Source organism: Dermacentor albipictus, chromosome 3 (assembly GCF_038994185.2).
Source record: "Dermacentor albipictus isolate Rhodes 1998 colony chromosome 3, USDA_Dalb.pri_finalv2, whole genome shotgun sequence".
Taxonomy (NCBI): domain Eukaryota; kingdom Metazoa; phylum Arthropoda; class Arachnida; order Ixodida; family Ixodidae; genus Dermacentor; species Dermacentor albipictus.
The window spans coordinates 191,892,539-191,913,682 of NC_091823.1; the positions used below are offsets into that span (position 1 = coordinate 191,892,539).

General features: G+C 48.1%; 1 protein-coding gene across 1 annotated transcript in view; it reads left to right on the forward strand.

The window, feature by feature from the left end:
• Positions 1-21,144, forward strand: part of LOC135908708 (uncharacterized) — an 834,911-nt gene that overhangs the window by 351,558 nt on the left and 462,209 nt on the right. Inside the window, exon 11 of the mRNA XM_070536550.1 lies at positions 8,090-8,145. Within this exon, the coding sequence (XP_070392651.1) occupies positions 8,090-8,145 (56 nt within the window). The remainder of the gene's footprint in view (positions 1-8,089; positions 8,146-21,144) is intronic.

Sequence of the window (21,144 nt, forward strand, 5' to 3'; positions counted from 1 at the left end):
GTGTCCCGTGAATTTAAGACACAAAAATCCGCTGGCAGTCAAAATTATTCTGGAGTCTCCCTCGACGGCGTGCCTCATAATGATATTGTAGTTTTGGCACGTAAAACCGTGGAATTTTATTGAATTCAATGTCCATGGGTGATGTCCTTTAACTAACCTAAAGAGAAAATACGACAGGCACAAGCCCACTTTCCGGCATGGCATTTTGTTGTTTTACGAGCACCTCAAAGCTTTGTAAGGATACGCACATTTGGCGAAATTGCTAGTATGGGTCCAGCAGGCAGCTTTTTAACGCAGCGGTGGCCTTGTGGTTGAGCATCCGCCTCGTATGCTGGACTCATACCAGCACGTTGTTTGAGGTGGGCTTTGCTGTTGGGTTTAGGACCAGACAAAGGCGGCAATCATGATAAGAAAGAAGGAAAATACATTTACATAAAATTTATATGGTAGGAGTCTCTTAGAGTGTCTCGAATAATTATGATCTAATGTGCTGACCTTCACGGTCTTAAAAAAGGTCCCGTACGTAGCAGGGACACTCAGCCGGTATTTCCTTTGTTAAGGTCATAGGGAAATGGACGCGGGCCTATTTTGGCCCGCAGAGTCGATTGCCGGCTCCTGCATACTGCTCATCTCCGTTGCTTTCCTCTTCTCGTGACATCCCAGCGGCCATTCCTGGATACCTCAGTTTGGCCCTCGTAAGATTGCTTCTGACAGCGCTGGCAAGAATTTCTCTGTAAAACTTGCCTTCGTCAACCTAACGTCAATAGTACGTAGCCGAATGCAGGTTTTTCAGAGCGATTCCCGTCAGGGCTGCACGAACTAATCATAAGTGAGTCAAGCTTGCCAAAAAAAAAAGACTGCTCAGCCACAGCCTGACAGTGCGAAAGTAGCCGTGATCCCCTACTTGCATGGCGTATCCCACAGAGTGAAGAAGGCTGCGGCGCGCGCGGGAGTGAGATTGATGTATTCGGCGTCCATAAAACTGGGTTCTCTCTGGAGGTCAGTGAATGCCTTGTGTTTAGAGAAACACACTCGAAGAAAAAAACACGCTACTCGCTTCGTCTCGGACAAGCCATAGATGGTGTATGTGGTTCTCACGTTATTTGCTGGCCTCTACATCGGGCATACGGACAGTTTTATAAATGACAGCCTTCGTGAACATGCCACCACCTTGGAGCGAACACCGGCAGCAATTGGGCGATCCAATGTGCCCAACGCGGATACAGCGCTCACTTCCACCGGACGTGTATCACCAGCAACTACCGCAGTATCTACGCTCGATAAATCAATGAGGCGTTTGTCGTGCATTCCATGGGGCCTGCATGTGTTAGTTCTCCTTCACTTGCATTTGCAAAGAGAACAACTTTCTCCGCAGCTGAGCCATTACACTGTTCTAGATAGGGTAGGAGGTATTCTCGTGTTTCCCCCCCTCACGCCCCCTCGCTCCTGCAATGTGTATATATTTTTGCTGGCAGAAATATATGTTTGTTGGCAGTCAGCGCTTATCCTGTCCGTCTTTCTTGTTTAGTTGTTTCCGCGCTGTTTCCCTGTAATGAATGTCAATGTCGTCAGGCCATCCTCATTATTGGATTTGATTTGATTTATTGATTTCCATTTACACACACACATGTACAGAGGAGCGGTAAATGGAGGTGGATGAGGGGAAAAAGCCGCACAGACGCGGCTTGAGGTAACCTCACCCCCTTAGGTACAATATGGCTGCATGGGGTAACACATCAAGCGCCATATAATTTACATTTATCTAGTGGCCATAAAACATTGCAATTACATAATATATGAAAGAACTGTGAAATGTTTCCACAGTAACAATGCAAAACACCCTGCGGCATTGAAATAAATAAATGATATACGCTTGGTAACAGACAAAAAAAAAGGAACATAACACACATTATTAATCATTAACAAACGTGCTCTGAAGTGAAAGCAATAGAGTTTTAAATTCTGACAGTGATAAATCCGAAATAAGCCTGCTCTGTCGTATAAATTCAGTAATCGTGGAAGGTTGTTACACAACATTTGACAACCGTAGTTAGTTCTAGAGCGCGGAACCTTCCAGACTTCAGATGTACGAGTTGAATAATGGTATGAATTTACGGATAGATTTGGAAGTTCTACAAGTAAAGTATTGTTACGTTCGGTAATAAAGTAATACTCGCAGTTATAGATTTTATGGGCTGTCGCAATGTTGTATTTCTTGAACAGGTTTTCAGTATGGGCGGCAAACGGTACATTAGCGATGACACGTATCATTTTCTTCTGCATACGAAATAATTTACTCAAGTTACATTCAGTTGTGGTGCCCCATACAAGATGCCCATAAGGTATGTGAGACATGAATAAGGAATTATAAATTAATAATTTTACAGAGACGGGTAAAGTATGTCTGTAGCGATTTAAAACACCTGTTATGCGGCCAAGTTTTTGTAGTGCAAAGCTTACATGGTCGTCCCATTGCATGGTACTCGTGAAGTGTACCCCTAACACCTTTGCAGAAAGAGTGAGTTCTATATTTGTGGATCTATAGGCTAATGTTAGATCTGGAGGAAGAAGGCTCATGCCTTTGGTATGAAAAATTACGGCCTTTGTTTTCGCCGTATTTACTTTTAGACAGTTCTCAGTGGACCAATAGGATAGGTTGCGCAAGAAGTCATTTGCTATACTAATTAAATTGGTACAAGAACCGGACGAGATGAAAACACTTGTATCATCTGCGGAAATTATAAATTTCGCCTTTTCGTAGATGGAAGTAATATCGTTAGCATATAAGTTAAACAGCAACGGGCCCAAAATGCTACCCTGTGGGACGCCACAAAGTATTTCTTTGGTTACCGATGTATTGTGGCCTACAGAAACAAACTGGCGTCTTTTATTAAGATAAGATTTTAATAATTGAAGTGGAATGCCTATAATCCCATATTTCTCTAGTTTCTAGAATAAAATATTGTGAATAATATGATCAAACGCCTGTGTAAAATCGACAAATATGCCTATTGTCAATAGCTTATGTTCGAAGTTCTGCAATATAAATGCCTTTTGATCGAGAAGAGCTAATTCAGTCGACCTGTTTTTACGGAAACCGTATTGAGCATTTGATATTGTCTTGTACTTTTCCGGAACGAAGACAACTGACTTAGAATAATTTTTTCAAGACCCTTTGAAAAAACAGGGAGGATCGAGATTGGGCGATAACTTTTGATATCCAATTTATTACCCTTTTTAAATAATACTACTACCTTAGCAACCTTCATATTTTCTGGAAATACGCCTGTGGAAATGCACAAATTATAAATATGTGTCGAAATAGGGGCTATATCATATATAACAAATTTTATAGGTAGAATCTGAAGACCATTGGCATCGCAGCTGCGAGATGTCTTGAGTCTTATGGTATCTTCGACTGGTCGCCTGTATGCCCCGAAGCAGAGTCGGGTAGATCTGGCGTTTACCGAGCTCAAGGGTAGAGGACAAGCGCGCAAGCCGAACGTGTGACTCGCTCTCGGAGGAGGAAATTGCGGACGCGATACCACGTGACTACTGCCAACGTCCGATGTTTCGCCTATCCAAAGCTCCCGGCGCTGCCGGAAAAACCGGCGGACGTGCCGGCGGCACGAACGTTCGTCGAAACGCCAGCATGCAGTGGCCTACGTTGCCAAGGTTACGGTGGGTCGTCGCCAACAGCAGCGACGCGGCGCTGCGATGACGCTTCAATTTCGATAACTGCTCTGACGGCAGGGCTCGGAGCGCCTCAGAGCGCTCCAAGATGGAGCAGAGCAATCGAGAAGAACCAGCCGAACGCAGGGCGCGCACCCTCTTTCAACCAGCCGAACACACCGCCGCTCGCGAGAGCGCTCCAGCGCGCTCAGAAACGACCAGCCGAAGATAGCATGAGGTACACAGAACAAACATCCGAAGGCATGAGTGGCTGGAAAAATATTGTGTTTGCGTTCGGAGTAATGTGCATATAGTGGGGCATGGGATGATTGAGGTCAACGTCTCTGTGTAAAAAATAATAATAGAAAGCGCTTGCCAAATCCTCCTTTACCAGCAATCTACCATTTAAACTAATTTGTTCAATTGGATCACTCCTCTGATTTCTGTTCATAAGAGCATTTAATCTATTCCATAGTTTCTTTGAGTCATTCATACAAGACGAAAACATCTGCAGAAAATAAGCATCACGTGCTTTCCGTAGCTCTTTGTTTAATTTGTTACGAAACATTTTAAATGTTTTTAAATCCAGAGGCTCTCGGGTTTTGATGAATTTAGCATATAGTTTGTCACGCTTCTTCATTCTTTTACAAAGAGCATTCGTTAACCATGGCTTTCTGAGGCATTTTTTTCTCCTGTTAACTTTGTAAACAAAATGCTTTTTATACACGGTACAAACCTGCTAAGAAAAATATTGTACGCTGATTCAGCATCATGTTCCTGTAAAACGTCATCCCAGTTAATCTGCTTCAGCTCTGTTTGAAAAGATGTTAGGGTATCCTCGGTTACTTTCTGGAAGGTTCCGCTTGTGTCTCTGTGCGAGGTGCCAGCTGTTCTAGTTTTGACAAACATGCAAATAGGCATATGGTCACTTATAGCAGTACTCAAAACAGCACTTACGATACATTGGGGAGAGTACTTTGTTATAAAGAAATCAAGCGTAGTTTCCGTATTTTCTGTTACTCTAGTGCTGGAGTGAATTGTATTTCAACAACCATTTGAAATGAATACCCTTTCAAAATCGGACCGGCGTACTGTATCCGCGCCAATGTATGCAATAAAATCTCCTCCAATAATTATGTTTAGGCGGTTTTCATTAGCAAAAGATAACAGACCATCAAAAAATTCAAGAAAATAGGCAAGAACACCATCAGGAGGGCGGTAGCATGCAGCAAAAAGGTCTTTCTCTGAATGAACACATAGCACTTCGTAATCACTCGTTCTACGCGAAAAATTAGGAAGTATATCACAAGGTATAAGGTCAGACATCAATAGGCACACACCACCCCCGCGTCTTGTTAACCTATTAAGGTAAAATGTTTTCATGTGCGGAAGTTCTAAAATGTGACTGTCATTCGTATACCAGGTTTCGCTTATCATAACAACGTCACACAGCTTATCTATCCCCACAATAAAGCTTTCCAGTTCTCCTATTTTGCTAGAAACGGATTGAGCGTTAATATGAACACAACTAATTCCCTTTTGTTCAGCTTCTATGTGGGCAAACCATTCTTGTTTAGAAACCGACCCTAAGTCATTCATGGTGCTGAAAAAGAAATAAGATCAACAGCAAGGAACATTAGCAAGGAATACTAAGTAAGAGTCGAAAGCTCATCCTCGTGCTTAATGACTACAGCCTGGGCACCATTTTCTTTGCGTACAAGCACATGCCCATTCGCGTGCCATGCATACTTATACCCGGAATGTTTTGGCCCTTCCTTAGCGGCAGCCAGAAGCTTTCTAGATCGAGTTTTCATGTTCTCGGCAATAAAAACTTTCATGGAACTATCTCTAAGTGATCGTTTCTTAGCAAGCCAGGCATTTCGCAGTTCCTGACGCGCGAAGCACACAATTATGCCACGGGTCCTGCCCGACCTAGCTGGCAGCCTGTGTATAGCCACAACGTCCTGCTCCGATAGACATTCGATGTTAAGTTGTTGTGCTATTTCGTTCACCAGGGATAACACGTTCTCACCCTCAGTCTCAGGAACTTCATGAATTTCAAGGTTCAGGCGCCTGCTGTGCCATTCAAGAGCGTCAATGCCATCCCTAAGTTTACTAAGGTCCTCAGGGGCTCGAGCCCCTTCCATCTTTTCCACCCTACGCTTTACATTGTTGATGTCTTTTTCGGGACAGTCCAGACGTCTCTTAATTTCATCAAATTGGTCAGAAAGCATTTGAATAGATTGCTCAATGCCATTTACTTTACTTGGCAACTCCAAAAGCAAATTAAGCTTCTTATCCAATTCTACCAGCTTCACCATGATTTACGGATCTTTTACCTGACCCTGTAAAGGCGCAACACTTTTGCTTCCCTTCCCTTGACATGTTTCACACTTCCAATTTTTCTTGAAGGCTCCTCGTTTGGCCTCATTCACGCCCGAACACTGACCAATATGAAAAAGAAATCCGCAGTCAGAGCACGTCAGAACTGAGTCATGCTCGCCGATAAGTAAACGGCACGTGCAACATCGGGACATTGTAGGCAGCTTTTACGTACAACCACAATCACCAGCACATGTAAGAAATGGTAGAGCTACAGTGGCTAAAACGCATTAAGGATCAATGCAGACAGTCAGTTTGGCAGCAGACACAGACAAGCAGTTTGGCAGCGGCAGCAGCGGAGCGCAAAAATAGGAAGGTTCAAATTACAGAGATAGACCAACCTGTAAAACAGAAGACCGTTCAGGCATTCGTGCACGATGCGCTCCGCCGCTGCAGCCAAAATGACGCGAGACGCCCCCCGCTGAACTGGCCGTGTTATCTAGTCGCGTTTAGCGGATTTTCAGGAAAGGTGGCAGCACAGGCAGCCATGTAGTCTCGAGGCGCGCAGATAAAACATCAGGTTTCCCTGTAAAACAGAAGACCGTTCAGGCTTTCGTGCACGACAGACAGACAGACAGACAGACAGACAGACAGACAGACAGACAGACAGACAGACAGACAGACAGACAGACAGACAGACAGACAGACAGACAGACAGACAGACAGACAGACAGACAGACAGACAGACAGACAGACAGACAGACAGACAGACAGACAGACAGACAGACAGACAGACAGACAGACAGACAGACAGACAGACAGACAGACAGACAGACAGACAGACAGACAGACAGACAGACAGACAGACAGACAGACAGACAGACAGACAGACAGACAGACAGACAGACAGACAGACAGACAGACAGACAGACAGACAGACAGACAGACAGACAGACAGACAGACAGACAGACAGACAGACAGACAGACAGACAGACAGACAGACAGACAGACAGACAGACAGACAGACAGACAGACAGACAGACAGACAGACAGACAGACAGACAGACAGACAGACAGACAGACAGACAGACAGACAGACAGACAGACAGACAGACAGACAGACAGACAGACAGACAGACAGACAGACAGACAGACAGACAGACAGACAGACAGACAGACAGACAGACAGACAGACAGACAGACAGACAGACAGACAGACAGACAGACAGACAGACAGACAGACAGACAGACAGACAGACAGACAGACAGACAGACAGACAGACAGACAGACAGACAGACAGACAGACAGACAGACAGACAGACAGACAGACAGACAGACAGACAGACAGACAGACAGACAGACAGACAGACAGACAGACAGACAGACAGACAGACAGACAGACAGACAGACAGACAGACAGACAGACAGACAGACAGACAGACAGACAGACAGACAGACAGACAGACAGACAGACAGACAGACAGACAGACAGACAGACAGACAGACAGACAGACAGACAGACAGACAGACAGACAGACAGACAGACAGACAGACAGACAGACAGACAGACAGACAGACAGACAGACAGACAGACAGACACGCTAAAATCGGCAAGAATGTGCAAATAATGCTTATCGCAATAATACGTGCCCTATGGTGAGATGAAACCACAGTCTTTCACCACTGCTGACTACAAATCAGGCCACATGCACAATCACTCCTGCCAACATCCACTAGCATTTCGAGATGGTTCGCGTGTGCGTCCCGCTGCGCAGAAACAACTTCTTGGCGAAAGGAAGTGCATGTGCGCCTGCACAGATTTTAGGTTCCTGGTGCTCCCGTGGCCAGCTAGTATTTTGAGGCTTCACGTGACATTGTCACTGTATAGCCTTCGGGATCGCCCAAAGTCGTAATGTTTCTACGCCGGTGCAGAGTACATCGGCGATCATACTATCGCCGTCACCGTCGAATTATCACCGGCACCTTGCTGCTGTTGTCACACATCATCAGGTCACACAGATATGATTCACATAGCATCTATTCACACAGTGCATGGTATCTGCATAATTCCTTATCTCCATTTTTCAATGCAGGCACAGAGTGACAACGTACCGCATTGCAGATCATTTCAAGCACAAAATTGTTCAAGGTAAGCATCTATGAACAAATTGTACGTGCACCATTCATCCGACAGTGTTCCATGTCTGCGTACTAATAAATACAATTCGAAATAGCTTCTACGGATGTGGCTGTTATCGATACAGTAAGGTATGTGGACAGACGGCATGGGGGCTAATAAGCAATTTCGCCCCAGAATTGTGGAAGATTGCCGTTTTCGCGTGCCGCCGAGGGCAAAACCAGCGGGGCGCCTGGTCGGGAAGAGCTCTTTGGAGGCAGAAAACCCGCGTCGCCAGCCCGAGTCAACGTAAATTGTCGCACGTTCGGTCAAACGAGTGACGTTGGGAGCTCTTTGGCTCTCAGGCGCGGACGGAGGCGCGATAGGCTGCCCCCTCTCGCCCTGCCTGGCAGGGACCACGGGCAAATCGTCATTAAAGCGTCAATGTCGTCATTAAATCAAATTGTCATTAAAGCACCTAGGGGGTATGGAAGTAACTTCAAAGCTAGGGGGATTTTGTAACCCGATGCGCGGTGTCTTGAAAGATGGGCCCGCACAAGAGGCGCATCAGTCTCTAGGCTGACATGTTTTTGGGTTCTCCGGAGACGAACCCCGAACAAGACGGCTTAGTGTATCGGTACGTGAGCCTCGGCAGGGATGCCCTTTGCAGCACGCAGTGCGCGATGTTTAATGAAGGCGCGATGACGGGGCGACGCAGATATTCCTTTATCCGTAAGTGTTCTTGAATACGTTGGGACATTTTCCCATGCGTCTCGCAGAACGGGATGCTTTGGACATCATTTGTTTATTTTTTGTTTGGCGGTTCCTTTCTCTTTTTCTATCTCTCCGAATGTTCCGTGAGCGCAGGTATAGAGTGAGAGAAAGTGTGACCATTGAGGGACAGCCCAGTTGACCCATGGGGTGTCGTGATTTACCGCGAGGGGATTCGGGAGGAGTAACTGAAGAGTTAGAACCTGGCTCCCGACCTCTCACATGGGCTGCGGACGCAGGAAAGGTGCTCTGCACTATCGGCTCTGTCGAGTTAAGGCGCTAGTTCCAGTGTAACCGAAGGGTCTAGATGTACGATCTGGGTTATCGACTATCGGCTATGTCGAGTTCACACGTCAGACTCACTGTAAATAGCTGTCGATGCATATATAGTGTACATAAAATCTGCTCTCCAAGTGCAAGCGTCTATGGCGCCCCATCTCTGATGGAAGAGGAGAAGAGACGACGACGGAGCTGAAGAGAAGTTTCTCTACAAAGTAAGCTGGTTACGCCAGCTTGGAGCACTCTACACTGCAAGCAGGAAGGTAGAAATTTTAGTGCTGCTAAAATAAATTTTTAGAATTTTTTGGCAACTGAGTGCCTTCCTAATTCTTGGGCTACGAATACATTCATCTTCCTTTCTGCAGGAAAATAACTTTGATGCAAGCAAAACACAAAACAAGTGAATCTCAGCCAACTAGCTTATCTGCTCATATTGCTCAGTGCTTATTCAAAGCTAGAGCGATATATAGTCCTGCTTTTCCGATCAAGGCTAACTTTAAAACTGCGTAGTGCATTTTGCCATTACAATTAGGAGACCCGCATTGTGGACTACTTGCCTGCTATCGAGTGTTAGTTTTCTCTGTTTGCTTATAATTTGCGATGATAAGACAAGAAGCCATTGTCCAGCAGCGAGCTGCACAGACTGTTACGCTTCATTCCCTTCACACGCTTTATTCCCTTTCGAGAAGTAAGAAGTGTGTCGGAGGCATGCATGTGTATTTGATCGTTTTCTGTTTTGTCGTACTTTTGACAGTTACTCAGGTGCACTGATCGAACAAAGTGGAGGATGCCCTCCTCTTTAATAGTTGACTATCACCTCAAAAGCCACGTGGAGCCTGGCCGCTCGCTTGTTGATAGACCGAGATGGGTGACCGTGTTGACGTCAATTCCCTCCTCTTGAATCCTCCAAGAGTTCATCGGTGGAAGAGATCGCATCGAAAGTTGGTTTCACAACGTTCGCCATCCCAACAGTTCGCCAACACTTGACACCACTACGCTTCCTGGTGTCTGCTTTGTCGGTGCCTGTCAGTTTATTGTGTGTTGTGATGAAATAGACGTCCTGAGCAAGTTCATTAGCCATCGGTTGAAAACCAAGCCGCGAAGGATGTCGACTTCCACGGATTCGCAACCCGAGATGGATAAGGGCAAGCAGCCTTTCACGATCCCGTGTGTGCTTTATACCACTATAGAAAACTTGACCGTAGTTGCCAGGCAGTCCTTAACTGAATGTATTGAGCGAACCGCTCCTGCACAGGTAAATGAGATTAACAATAATGGAAGGAAAAATCTACTGCTATAGAACGTCACAAACAAGACTATTTTCGAGACGCTCAAGTCTGTCTTGCAAATAGATAATATTTCAGTGGACTCGTGCTTTGTTCAGCGGAATGGAACAACGACTCGTATCATATACAACGGCGATGCTGACATCAGTGACGCAGACACACAGAAGGTTTTGACGTCAAGAGTCCGAATCGTGACCATTCACCGCTTCGGATACTCTGGAACTGTTAAACTGGCATTTGATTTGAGAGTCCACCACTTTATGTAAAGGTTGGACATGGCAGACACCCTGACCACGGCGGCGGTCAGACCTGCGGCGCAGCAGAGGGTGCTAAGAATCACTGGCTCCGGACAGGCCGCCATTGGAATATGAACCTGGCAACGCTTAACGCTAGAACGTTATCTAGTGAAGCAGGTCTAGTAGTGCTATCGGAGGAATTAGAGGGCAGTAAATGGGATATAATAGGGCTTAGTGAAGTTAGGAGGCCAAAAGAAGCATATAAAGTGCTAAAAAGCGGGCACGTCCTGTGCTACCGGGGCTTAGCGCCGAGAAGAGAACTAGGAGTCGGATTCCTGATTAATAAGAATATAGCTGGTAAGATAAAGGAATTCTATAGCATTAACGAGAGGGTGGCAGGTCTTGTTGTGAAACTTAATTAGAGGTACAAAATGAAGGTTGTACAGGTCTACGCCCCTACATTCAGTCATGATGGCCAGGAAGTCGAAAGCTTTTATGAAGACGTGGAATCGGCGATGGTTAGAGGGAAACCTAAATACACTATACTAATGAGCGACTTCAATGCCAAGGAAGGCAAGAAGCAGGCTGGAGACAAGGCAGTGGGGGAATAAGGCATAGGCACTAGTAGAGTTTGCGGAACAAAATTATACGCGGATAATGAATACCTTCTTCCGCAAATGGGATAGCCGAAAGTGCACGTTGAGGAGCAGGAACGGCGAGACTAGAAATGAAATAGTCTTCATACTCTGCGCTATCCCCTGGCTTCATACAAGATGTGGACGTGCTCGGCAAGGTGCGCTGCAGTGACCACACGATTGTAAGAACTCGAATTAGCCTAAACCTGAAGAGGGAACGGAAACACTGGCACATAAGAAGCCGATCAATGAGTAAGCGGTAAGAGGGAAAATAGAGGAATTCCAGATCAAGCTACAGAACAGGTATTCCGCTTTAACTCAGGAAGAGGACCTTAGTGTTGAAGCAATGAACGACAATCTTGTGGGCATCATTAAGGAGTGTGCAATGGAAGTCGGTGGTAACTCCGTTAGGCAGGATACCAGTAAACTATCGCAGGAGATGAAAGACCTGATCAACAAACGCCAATGTATGAAAGCCTCTAACCCTACAGCTAGAATAGAACAGACAGAACTTTCGAAGTCAATCAACAAGCGTAAGACAGATGACATGAGGAAGCATAATATTGACACGTGTACTTGTCTTTATGGGGCGACACGTTTTGCCGCCTAACGAATGTTATCGCACAGCGCGGGACACGCCTGCATGTATCCGAAGTTTCTGGAAAGTTATCGATGCTTCTATCCGCTGTTTGTTGTCGCCGAACCTTGTGTTATCTGATTTCATCGCTTGACATGAATGGTGTAGCACTTTGTAGAAGGCATACGGGTCCCAACGATTGATCTGGAACATTCGATGACTGCTGTATAAAAGCCGACGCGCTTGACCCGCTGATCAGATTTTCGACAATCGCCGACTGTGCTCACCGCGATCGTTGTGCTATAAGTGTAGCCTCTTTTGTGGGCACAGGTTCGCCCAATAAAAGTTAGTTTTGTGTTTCACAGTATTGCTACTGTGTTCTTTGACGTCACGAGCACGTGACAATATGAGTAGATTTGAACATGCTCTCAGGAACGGAGGAAGCCCAAAAAGAGTGAAGAAGAAACTAGGAATGGGCAAGAATCCGATGTTTGCGTTAAGAGACAAAGCCGGCAATATTGTTACGTAGGAAGACGCAGACGAAAAGCTATGTACATGTATATTTACACGAAAATACGCTGCGCTTGGCCAAGAGGCAACAGCCCGCGCTAGCTTCTAATCGTCGCCGTCGTCTTCTTACTGCTCGGCTCTTCGGCATTGGAAATACTATCCCGTAGCACTACGCCCGGCGGCAAAAGCGGCGTCCCGGAGTGACTAAAGGCCGGAGTCTGAAGCAGTGGAGTAGGTCTTGAGTCTACTGACATGCACGGCATCACTAGATGCCAGAGTAGATGACGAGGTGGAGCTCACAGGAGCGATTTCGAACGTCACAGGCGTCACCTGGTGCAGCACGCTGTAGGGCCCTGTGTATCGCGAAAGGAGCTTCTCTGAAAGTCAGACGTGACGGGAGGGCGACCACAGGAGCACGAGCGCACCAGGCGAAAACTGTGCGTCACGATGGCGGGCGTTGTAATGACACTGCTGAGTGGCTTGTGAGGTCGTCAGTCGAGCATGGGCAAGCTGGCATGCATGGTCGGCGAGGGCGATGGCGTCACGCGCATACTCGCTTGTTGAGATCGCAGCAGGAGGAAGTGCCATGTCTAGGGGCAAGGTAGGTTCGCGACCGTACAGTAGATAAAATGGAGAAAATCCGGCGGTGTCGTGCCGGGAAGAATTGTACGCAAACGTTACGTAAGGAAGGGCAATGTCCCAGTCGTGGTGGTCTTTGGAAACGTACTTGGACAGCATATCGGTAAGAGTACGGTTTAACCGCTCTGTCAGGCCATTGGTTTGAGGATGGTATGAGGTAGTCGGTTTGTGTTGAATGGAGCAGGAACGCACAATGTCAGCAATAAATTTAGAGAGGAAGTTTCGACCACGGTCAGTAAGCAGATGTCGCGGGGTGCCATGAAACAAGATAATGTCACGCAAGAGAAAGTCCGCGACGCCAGTGGCGCAACTGGTAGGGAGAGCCCGAGTGATAGCGTATCGGGCGGCGTAATCAGTCGCGACGGCTACCCATTAGTTCCCAGAGGATGACGTGGGAAAGGGACCGAGCAGGTCTAATCCAACACGAAAGAACGGTTCCACAGGGACGGTGATCGGCTGGAGATGACCGGCAGGTAGCACCTGAGGTGTTTTCCGACGCTGGCAGCGATCACAGGCAGCAACATAGCGTGGAACGGAGCGAGCGAGACCAGGCCAATAGAAGTGGCGGCGGACGTGGTCGTACGTGCGGGTTACCCCAAGATGTCCTGCAGTGGGTGCATCATGCATCTCAAAGAGCACAGTCTGCGTAGCTGTTTCGGCACGACAAGAAGAAGATCAGAGCCGTCAGGGAGGAAGATCCTTTCATACATAATGCCGCCCTGGAGGACATATCGGCGAACGGATGCGTTGATAGGTGCAGAGCGCAGGCGCTCGATAAGTGCTCGCAGCGATAGGTCTCTGTACTGCTCATTGGTGATGCTAGCGAAGGCAGACACAAAGAAAATTCCGTTGGTGCTTCTACTCTCGGCGTCGTCAGGCTCGTCGGCCGGGTAGCGAGACAGGCAGTCAGCGTCCTTGCGTAGTCGGCCAGATTTATAGGTGACAGTATACGAATATTCTTGGAGGCGTAAGGCCCAGCGACGAAGTTTTCGTGTAGGATCTTTCAGTGAGCATAACAAGCAAAGCGCGTGATAGTCTCTGACAACGGAAAAGGGTCGGCCATGTAAGTATGGGCGGAACTTCGCAACCACCAAAACTAGGGCCAGACACTCACGCTCAGTGATGGAATAGTTGCGCTCCGCGACTGAGAGGAGCCTGCTGGCGTAAGCGATAACATGGTCGTGGCCACGCTGGCGTTGTGCCAGTACTGCGCCAATTCCGTGACCACTGGCATAGGTACGGACTTCGGTAGGCGCAGAAGGATCGAAAGGGGCCAGAACGGGAGGCGTTGTGAGAATGTCGATTAGATGTGAGAATGCAGAGGCTTCGTTATCGCCCCACTGGAAAGGGGCGTCTTTTTTCAAAAGCTCGGTTAGTGGTCGTGCTATGGCGGCGAAATTTCTCACGAAACGGCGGAAGTACGAACAAAGGCCGATGAAGCTGCGCACATCCTTGACACACTTCTGAACAGGGAAGTGCGCAACAGCATGGATCTTGCCAGGGTCCGGTTGCACTCCGTTCGCGTCAACGAGATGTCCAAGGACGGTAATCTGTCGACGGCCGAACTGACACTTCGATGCGTTGAGTTGCAGACCGGCACGACGAAAAACGTCCAGGACTGCTGAGAGGCGCTCGAGGTGCGTAGCGAACGTTGGGGAGAATATGATAACGTCATCCAAGTAGCACAGGCACGTGGACCATTTGAATCCGTGAAGAAGGGAGTCCATCATACTTTCAAAAGTGGCAGGGGCGTAACATAGACCGAATGGCATCACTTTGAATTGATAAAGACCGTCGGGTGTAACAAAAGCAGTCTTCTCGCGGTCGATATCGTCCACGGCAATCTGCCAGTAGCCGGAGCGAAGGTCAATGGAGGAGAAATAGCGAGCACCGTGGATGCAGTCAAGGGCGTCATCAGTCTGAGGTGGGGGATACACGTCCTTTTTGGTAACCCTGTTAAGGTGCCGATAGTCCACGCAAAAGCGCCATGCGCCATCCTTCTTTTTGACCAGTACAACAGGTGACGCCCATGGACTATATTATGGTTCAATAATGTTCGTGGCAAGTATTTTGCGAACTTCTGCGTGAATAACTTGACGCTCAGCTGGTGACACTCGATACGGGCGGCGATCAATAGGAGGGGCATCGCCGGTAATATAGCGATGTTTGACAGCTGTAGTTTGGGCCAAAGGACGATCGTTAAAGTCAAAAATATCCCGGTAGGGAGACTGAACGCGGTAGAGTTCACGAGTGTGCTCGGACGGCAAGTAGGGCGCAATCATTTTCTGTGAGTCAGCGATGGTACAATTTGTCGACTGCGATGGTAGAGGAGCATCGGATGAAGTGTCGTCTACTGCAATGGATGCTGCTGAGTGATCCGCGAATGAGGAAAGCTGGGCCAGAGACATCCCGCGTGGCAGCACTTGTGTCGTCATGCCAAAGTTGACCACTGGCAGGCAGACGCAATTCGCCGTAATAGATAAAACTGTACGAGGTACTGTGATCCCGTGTGTAAGGAGGACGTCTTGAATAGGAGCCGCGATGTAGTGACCGTCGGGGACTGGTGGAGAAGACACTAGGTCAACGTAGGTCAGTGCCGAAGGCGGCAAGTGAGTGAAGTCGACGGAACTGAGGCGACTGGGGTGTGGTTCAGCAGGATCCAGAACAGGCAGGTCAAGGCGGAGAGTACTGGCGGAACAATCGATGAGAGCAGAATGTGCGGAGAGGAAGGCTAAGCCCAGGATGATGTCATGGGGACAGTGGGCGATGACAGTGAATAGCACGATTGTTGAGCGATCGGCGAAGGAGACGCGGGCGGTACACATACCAATTACGGGGGCTGTTCCGCCATCAGCGACACTGACAACAGGCGTCGTGGCGGGCGTGATAAATTTCTTGAGCCGGTTACGGAGGTCAGCGCTCATTACGGACAAGTGCGCCGCATTGTCCGTTAGTGCAGACACAGAAACACCGTCGACTTGCACGTCACGAAGGTTCAGATGAGTGGGCAACGTCAATAGAGGATTTGGCGGCGTAGGGAGCAACGCAGCGTCATTTCGAGGCACTGCATCGTCGAGTTTTCCGGCTGGGAGCGGCGTCCGAAGGGATTCGGCGAACAGGAGCGACGGGGTTGGGGAGAGCGAGATTGTCGTTGTTGGGGCGAAGGCGAACGAGAATAGGAGTGGTTCGGTGCAAGAGAATCAGCGGCGGCGTTAGCGGAGCGTCAGCATATCGACGAAAAGGGCCACCTGGGGGGCGAGAGTACGCAGTATAAGTAGACCAGGTCGGGGAACTACAGCGACTGCGACAGTGCCGAGAAATGTGCCCGATTCGATGGCAGTGGAAACAAATGGGCTTGTCGTCAGCAGTGCGCCATTCAGATGGGTTGCGGAAACGTGGTGGGTAAGAAGGTGCAGGATGGGGTGGAATCAAAGAAGCAGGGCGGGTATCAGGACGATGGGCCGAGCAGATGGTGTGAAGACCCATGGTTTCGAACTCTTGGCAGTCAACTGCCTGGATTAGTGCGACCGTGACTGCAGATGTGTTGGTGGGACTGGAGACGAAGGCAGCCGGATAGGCGGCCCCGATCTCACGCCGGATGATCCTGGTAACATCGGCAGTATTGTTGCGACGAGGAGTATCGGCACAGGAAGATGACGCCGGGGTGTTGGGCAGACGGGCCCAACACCCCGTCAATACGTCGGCTTTTAGCAAGTTCCAGGCAGCGGCACTCTTTTATAACACCATCCACAGTCGCTACGTTGTTGCAAACGAGCAAGTTAAAGGCGTCATCGGCAATGCCTTTGAGGATGTGGGCAACCTTGTCTGACTCAGTCATGTGGGTGTCAACCTTGCGGCACAGAGCCAAGACGTCCTGAAGGTACGTGACATAGGGCTCTGTTGACGTCTGCACACGGCCGGAAAGCGCCTTTTGCGCGGCACGTTTGTGACCGTAGGGCTTGCCGAACAATTCTCGGAGCTGTGTCTTAATTGAATCCCAACTGGTGAGCACATCTTCCTGCGTGCGATACCAAACTCTAGGTGGGCCACCAAAGTAAAAGACTACGTTGGCGAGCATAATAGTAGGGTCCCACCGGTTATTGCGGCTGACGTGTTCATACAGGCGGATCCAGTCATCGACGTCTTCCCCATCTTTGCCCGAGAATACGCCAGGATCACGGGGAGCGGGGAGAGTGATGTAGGTCGTCGAAGTGGCAGCAGGTGTTGGAGCCGGGGAAGTCCGGTTGTCGTCGCCGGTAGCCATGAAGGAAGGCTCAACGTACCGACCACTGCGAAGCTCCGTGACGAGGTACAGGGAACGTCCACCTCCACCAGATATGTTACGTAGGAAGACGCAGACAAAAAGCTACGTACAAGTATATTTACAAGAAAATACGCTGTGCTTAGACAAGAGGCAACAGCCCGCGCTAGCTTCTAATCGTCGCCGTCGTCTTCTTACTGCTCGCCTCTTCGTCATTGGAAATACTATCCCGTAGCAATATCATTACTAATATGGATGAGATAGTTCAAGTGGCTGAGGAGTTCTATAGAGATGTATATAGTACCAGTGGCACCCACGGCGATAATGCAAGAGAAAATAGTCTAGAGGAATTCGAAATCCCACAGGTAACGCCGGAGGAAGTAAAGAAAGCCTCGGGAGTTATGCAAAGGGGTAAAGCAGCTGGGGAGGATCAGGTAACAGCAGATTTGTTGAAGGATGGTGGGTAGATTGTTCTAAAGAAACTGGCCACCCTGTATACGCAACGCCTCATGACCTCGAGCGTACCGGAGTCTTGGAAGAACGCTAACATAATCCTAATCCATAAAGAAGGGGACGCCAAAGGCTTGAAAAATTATAGACCAGTCAGCTTACTGTCCGTTGCCTACAAACTATTTACTAAGGTAATCGCAAATAGAATCAGGAACACCTTAGACTTCTGTCAAGCAAAGGACCAGGCAGGATTCCGTAATGGCTACTCAACCATAGACCATATTCACACTAGCAATCAGGTAATAAAGAAATGTGTGGAATATAACCAACCGTTATATATATATTTCATTGATTACGAGAAAGCGTTTGATTATGACGAAACCTCAGCAGTCATGGAGGCATTGCGGAATCAGGGTGTAGACGAGCCGTATGTAAAAATACTGAAATATATCTATAGCGGCTCCACAGCCACCGTAGTCCTCCACAAAGAAAGCAACAAAATCCCAATAAAGAAAGGCGTCAGACAGGGAGATACGATCTCTCCAATGCTATTCACAGCATGTTTACAGGAGGTATTCAGAGACCTGGATTGGGAAGAATTGGCGATAAAAGTTAATGGAGAATAGGTTAGTGACTTGCGAGTCGCTGATGATATTGCCTTGCTTAGCAACTCGGGGGACCAATTGCAAAGCATGCTCACTGTCCTGAAGAGGCAAAGCAGAAGAGTGGGTCTAAAAATGAATCTGCAGAAAACTAAAGTAATGTGTAACAGTCTCGGTAGAACAGCAATTTACAATAGGTAGCGAGGCACTGGAAGTGGTAAGGGAATACATCTACGTAGGGCAGAAGGTGACGGCGGATCCGGATCATGAGACGGAAATAATCAGAATAATAAGAATGGGCTGGGGTGCGTTTGGCAGGCATTCTCAGATCTTGAACAGCAGGTTGCCATTATCCCTCAAGAGAAAAGTATACAGCAGCTGTGTCTTACCAGTACTCACCTATGAGGTAGAAACCTGGAGGCTTACGAAAAGGGTTCTACTTAAATTGAGGACGACGCAACGAGCAATGGAAAGAATGCGGGTGTAACGTTAAGGGATAAGAAAAGAACAGATTGGGTGAGGGAACAAACAAGAGTTCATGACATCTTAGTTGAAATCAAGAAAAAGAAATGGGCATGGGCAGGACAAGTAATGAGGAGGGAAGATAACCGATGGTCATTAAGGGTTACGGACTAGATTCCAGGGGAAGGGAAGCGTAGCAGGGGGCGGCAGAAAGTTGGGTGGGTGGATGAGAATAAGAAGTTTGCAGGGACGACCATGCCACAATTAGTACATGGCCGAGGTTGTTGGAGAAGTATGGGAGAGGCCTCTGCCCCGCAGTGGGCGTAACCAGGCTGATGATGATGACGATGCCTTGGGATCGCTGTGGTAGACCGCGAGAGGCACTGCCATCGTAACGTGACACAGCCAGCTTTCATACGTGAGATCAATAGAGCAACGGTGTTCCATCGTGGGTCTCTGTAGCGTCCTTAATTTTAGCGAGTTGTGATCTGGCGCGAAACATTCGATCCATTCGCCCTGCTTTTTCGCCACATCAATGTTAACGTCACCGCACACGAGGATCGGCGTTTTCTGTGGCTTTAAAATCTTCATCGTTTCTGCCAGGAACGTTTCCGCGTCACAGTGAAACATGTTACGTTTGATGAATGCTCTGAGGATCACAAGACCAGTAGGCATCTCGGTTGCACAAGCGTCTCCCAGGTGGCATCTGCATGCCGTTGGCGATACAGAGGATCACCCTTATGGGCACGATAGCTCTCGCGCTTACGTTCGCGTACGTTAGCCTCTCCTGCCGTGCGCAGCACCAGCGGCCTACCCATGGTGGCGGCTGGAAATGCGTTGCGCGATGCGCGCAATGCAATGCAGATAGATACGTTTCGTCTGGGTAGCTGGCGTTTTCTCATAGGTCGAGAGCATGACAATGTTCGCATTGTTCCTGTCAGTACTTCCGCGAATGTGAACTGCTGTGTTATATGCAATTGTGGAAGTTCACTTTCCTGCAGCGCCTTTCCCGCGCTTATGGAGCAAATCAGTTAGATGTAGGATGCTTTGATTTATTAACTTGCCAGTTGCCAACGCAACTCTACTGAATGCCGACGCCGATAGTGACCGCACTTCAGCAGAAAATGAGCCTAATGACTCTTCACCACACATACCAATTTCATTTCCTTTTAAATTTTAGCGAAGCACTCTTTGCATCTTCCTTGGACTTTCCCAATGCTGCTGCTGCTGCTGCTGCTGCTGTTCATGTCTGCCAGAGCGCGTCGGAGGCTGGTATAGTGCGCACGTATACATGACAAGAGCGCGGAGGAAAGGCTACGCAAGAAAGTCGTTCGGACTTTTTGCACCGCGTGGAATGGGCATAATGCCCTCTGGAGCTCACTGGGCATAGCCGCACTAGCCTCTTCATAGCTGTAATTGGGCGTGACCCTCCAGCAAAACATTGCAGAAATTGCAGCGCTTGCCTTTCTATTAAAGTTGAAGTCCGGGGGAAGCTAGATAGAATGCAAGAGAGGAGGAAGGAGAGGAGGCAAAAATTGGGTAAAGCAAATGCAGTATCGAAATACGTTAACAACAGTCTTGGCACTCTTCGCTCACAGTTCCGCTACAAGGAGAGGAGAGTGGGGGGGAGGGGGAAATTGAGGACATGGCAGCGGTTGCAGGCAAACGGAACAAATTTAAGTTCAAAGCACCGCGCGGTACTTTTCTGCAATCTATGAAAAATAAACACCCTGGCAACTTCTCAAGCGGACAACTTACGTAGGGCGTGCAGAAGCAGAGCAACATTAAAGCGCACCGTAGCCTCTAGGCAAAACTACGGAAGCGGGGACACGCCAAATGAACACGTTCTGTGCGCATCACGGAAGCTTTGCGGCTATGGTATTGCTTGAGGTCGCGGGTTGGATCGCGACCGCGGCCACAGCATTTCGACGGGGGCGAAATGATTGAACACTTGTACGCTTAGATTTAGCGGAGAACACCCCGGTGTCAAAATTAATACCGGGTCCGCCACTACGGCGCGTCTCATAACGCGTTTGTGGCTTTTGCATGTGTAGTACCATTTTCCAACTAAAGTTTAATGCTTCTGCAACGATACCATGTGCCATGTGAGGCAATGACAATGGTTAACCTTCTCAGAGGTTATTCATATTATTCTTCATATTGTTATTCCCCGTAACTACTATATCCATCATTACCATATGACATAAAGGAACTTCGGGTATTGTATGGCATCCTATACGTTTCATATCAAGTTATTTGATATGGGAATCAAGGGGCATATTATTTCTCTAATAGGGAAACCATGCACATAGTAGCCCACCGAG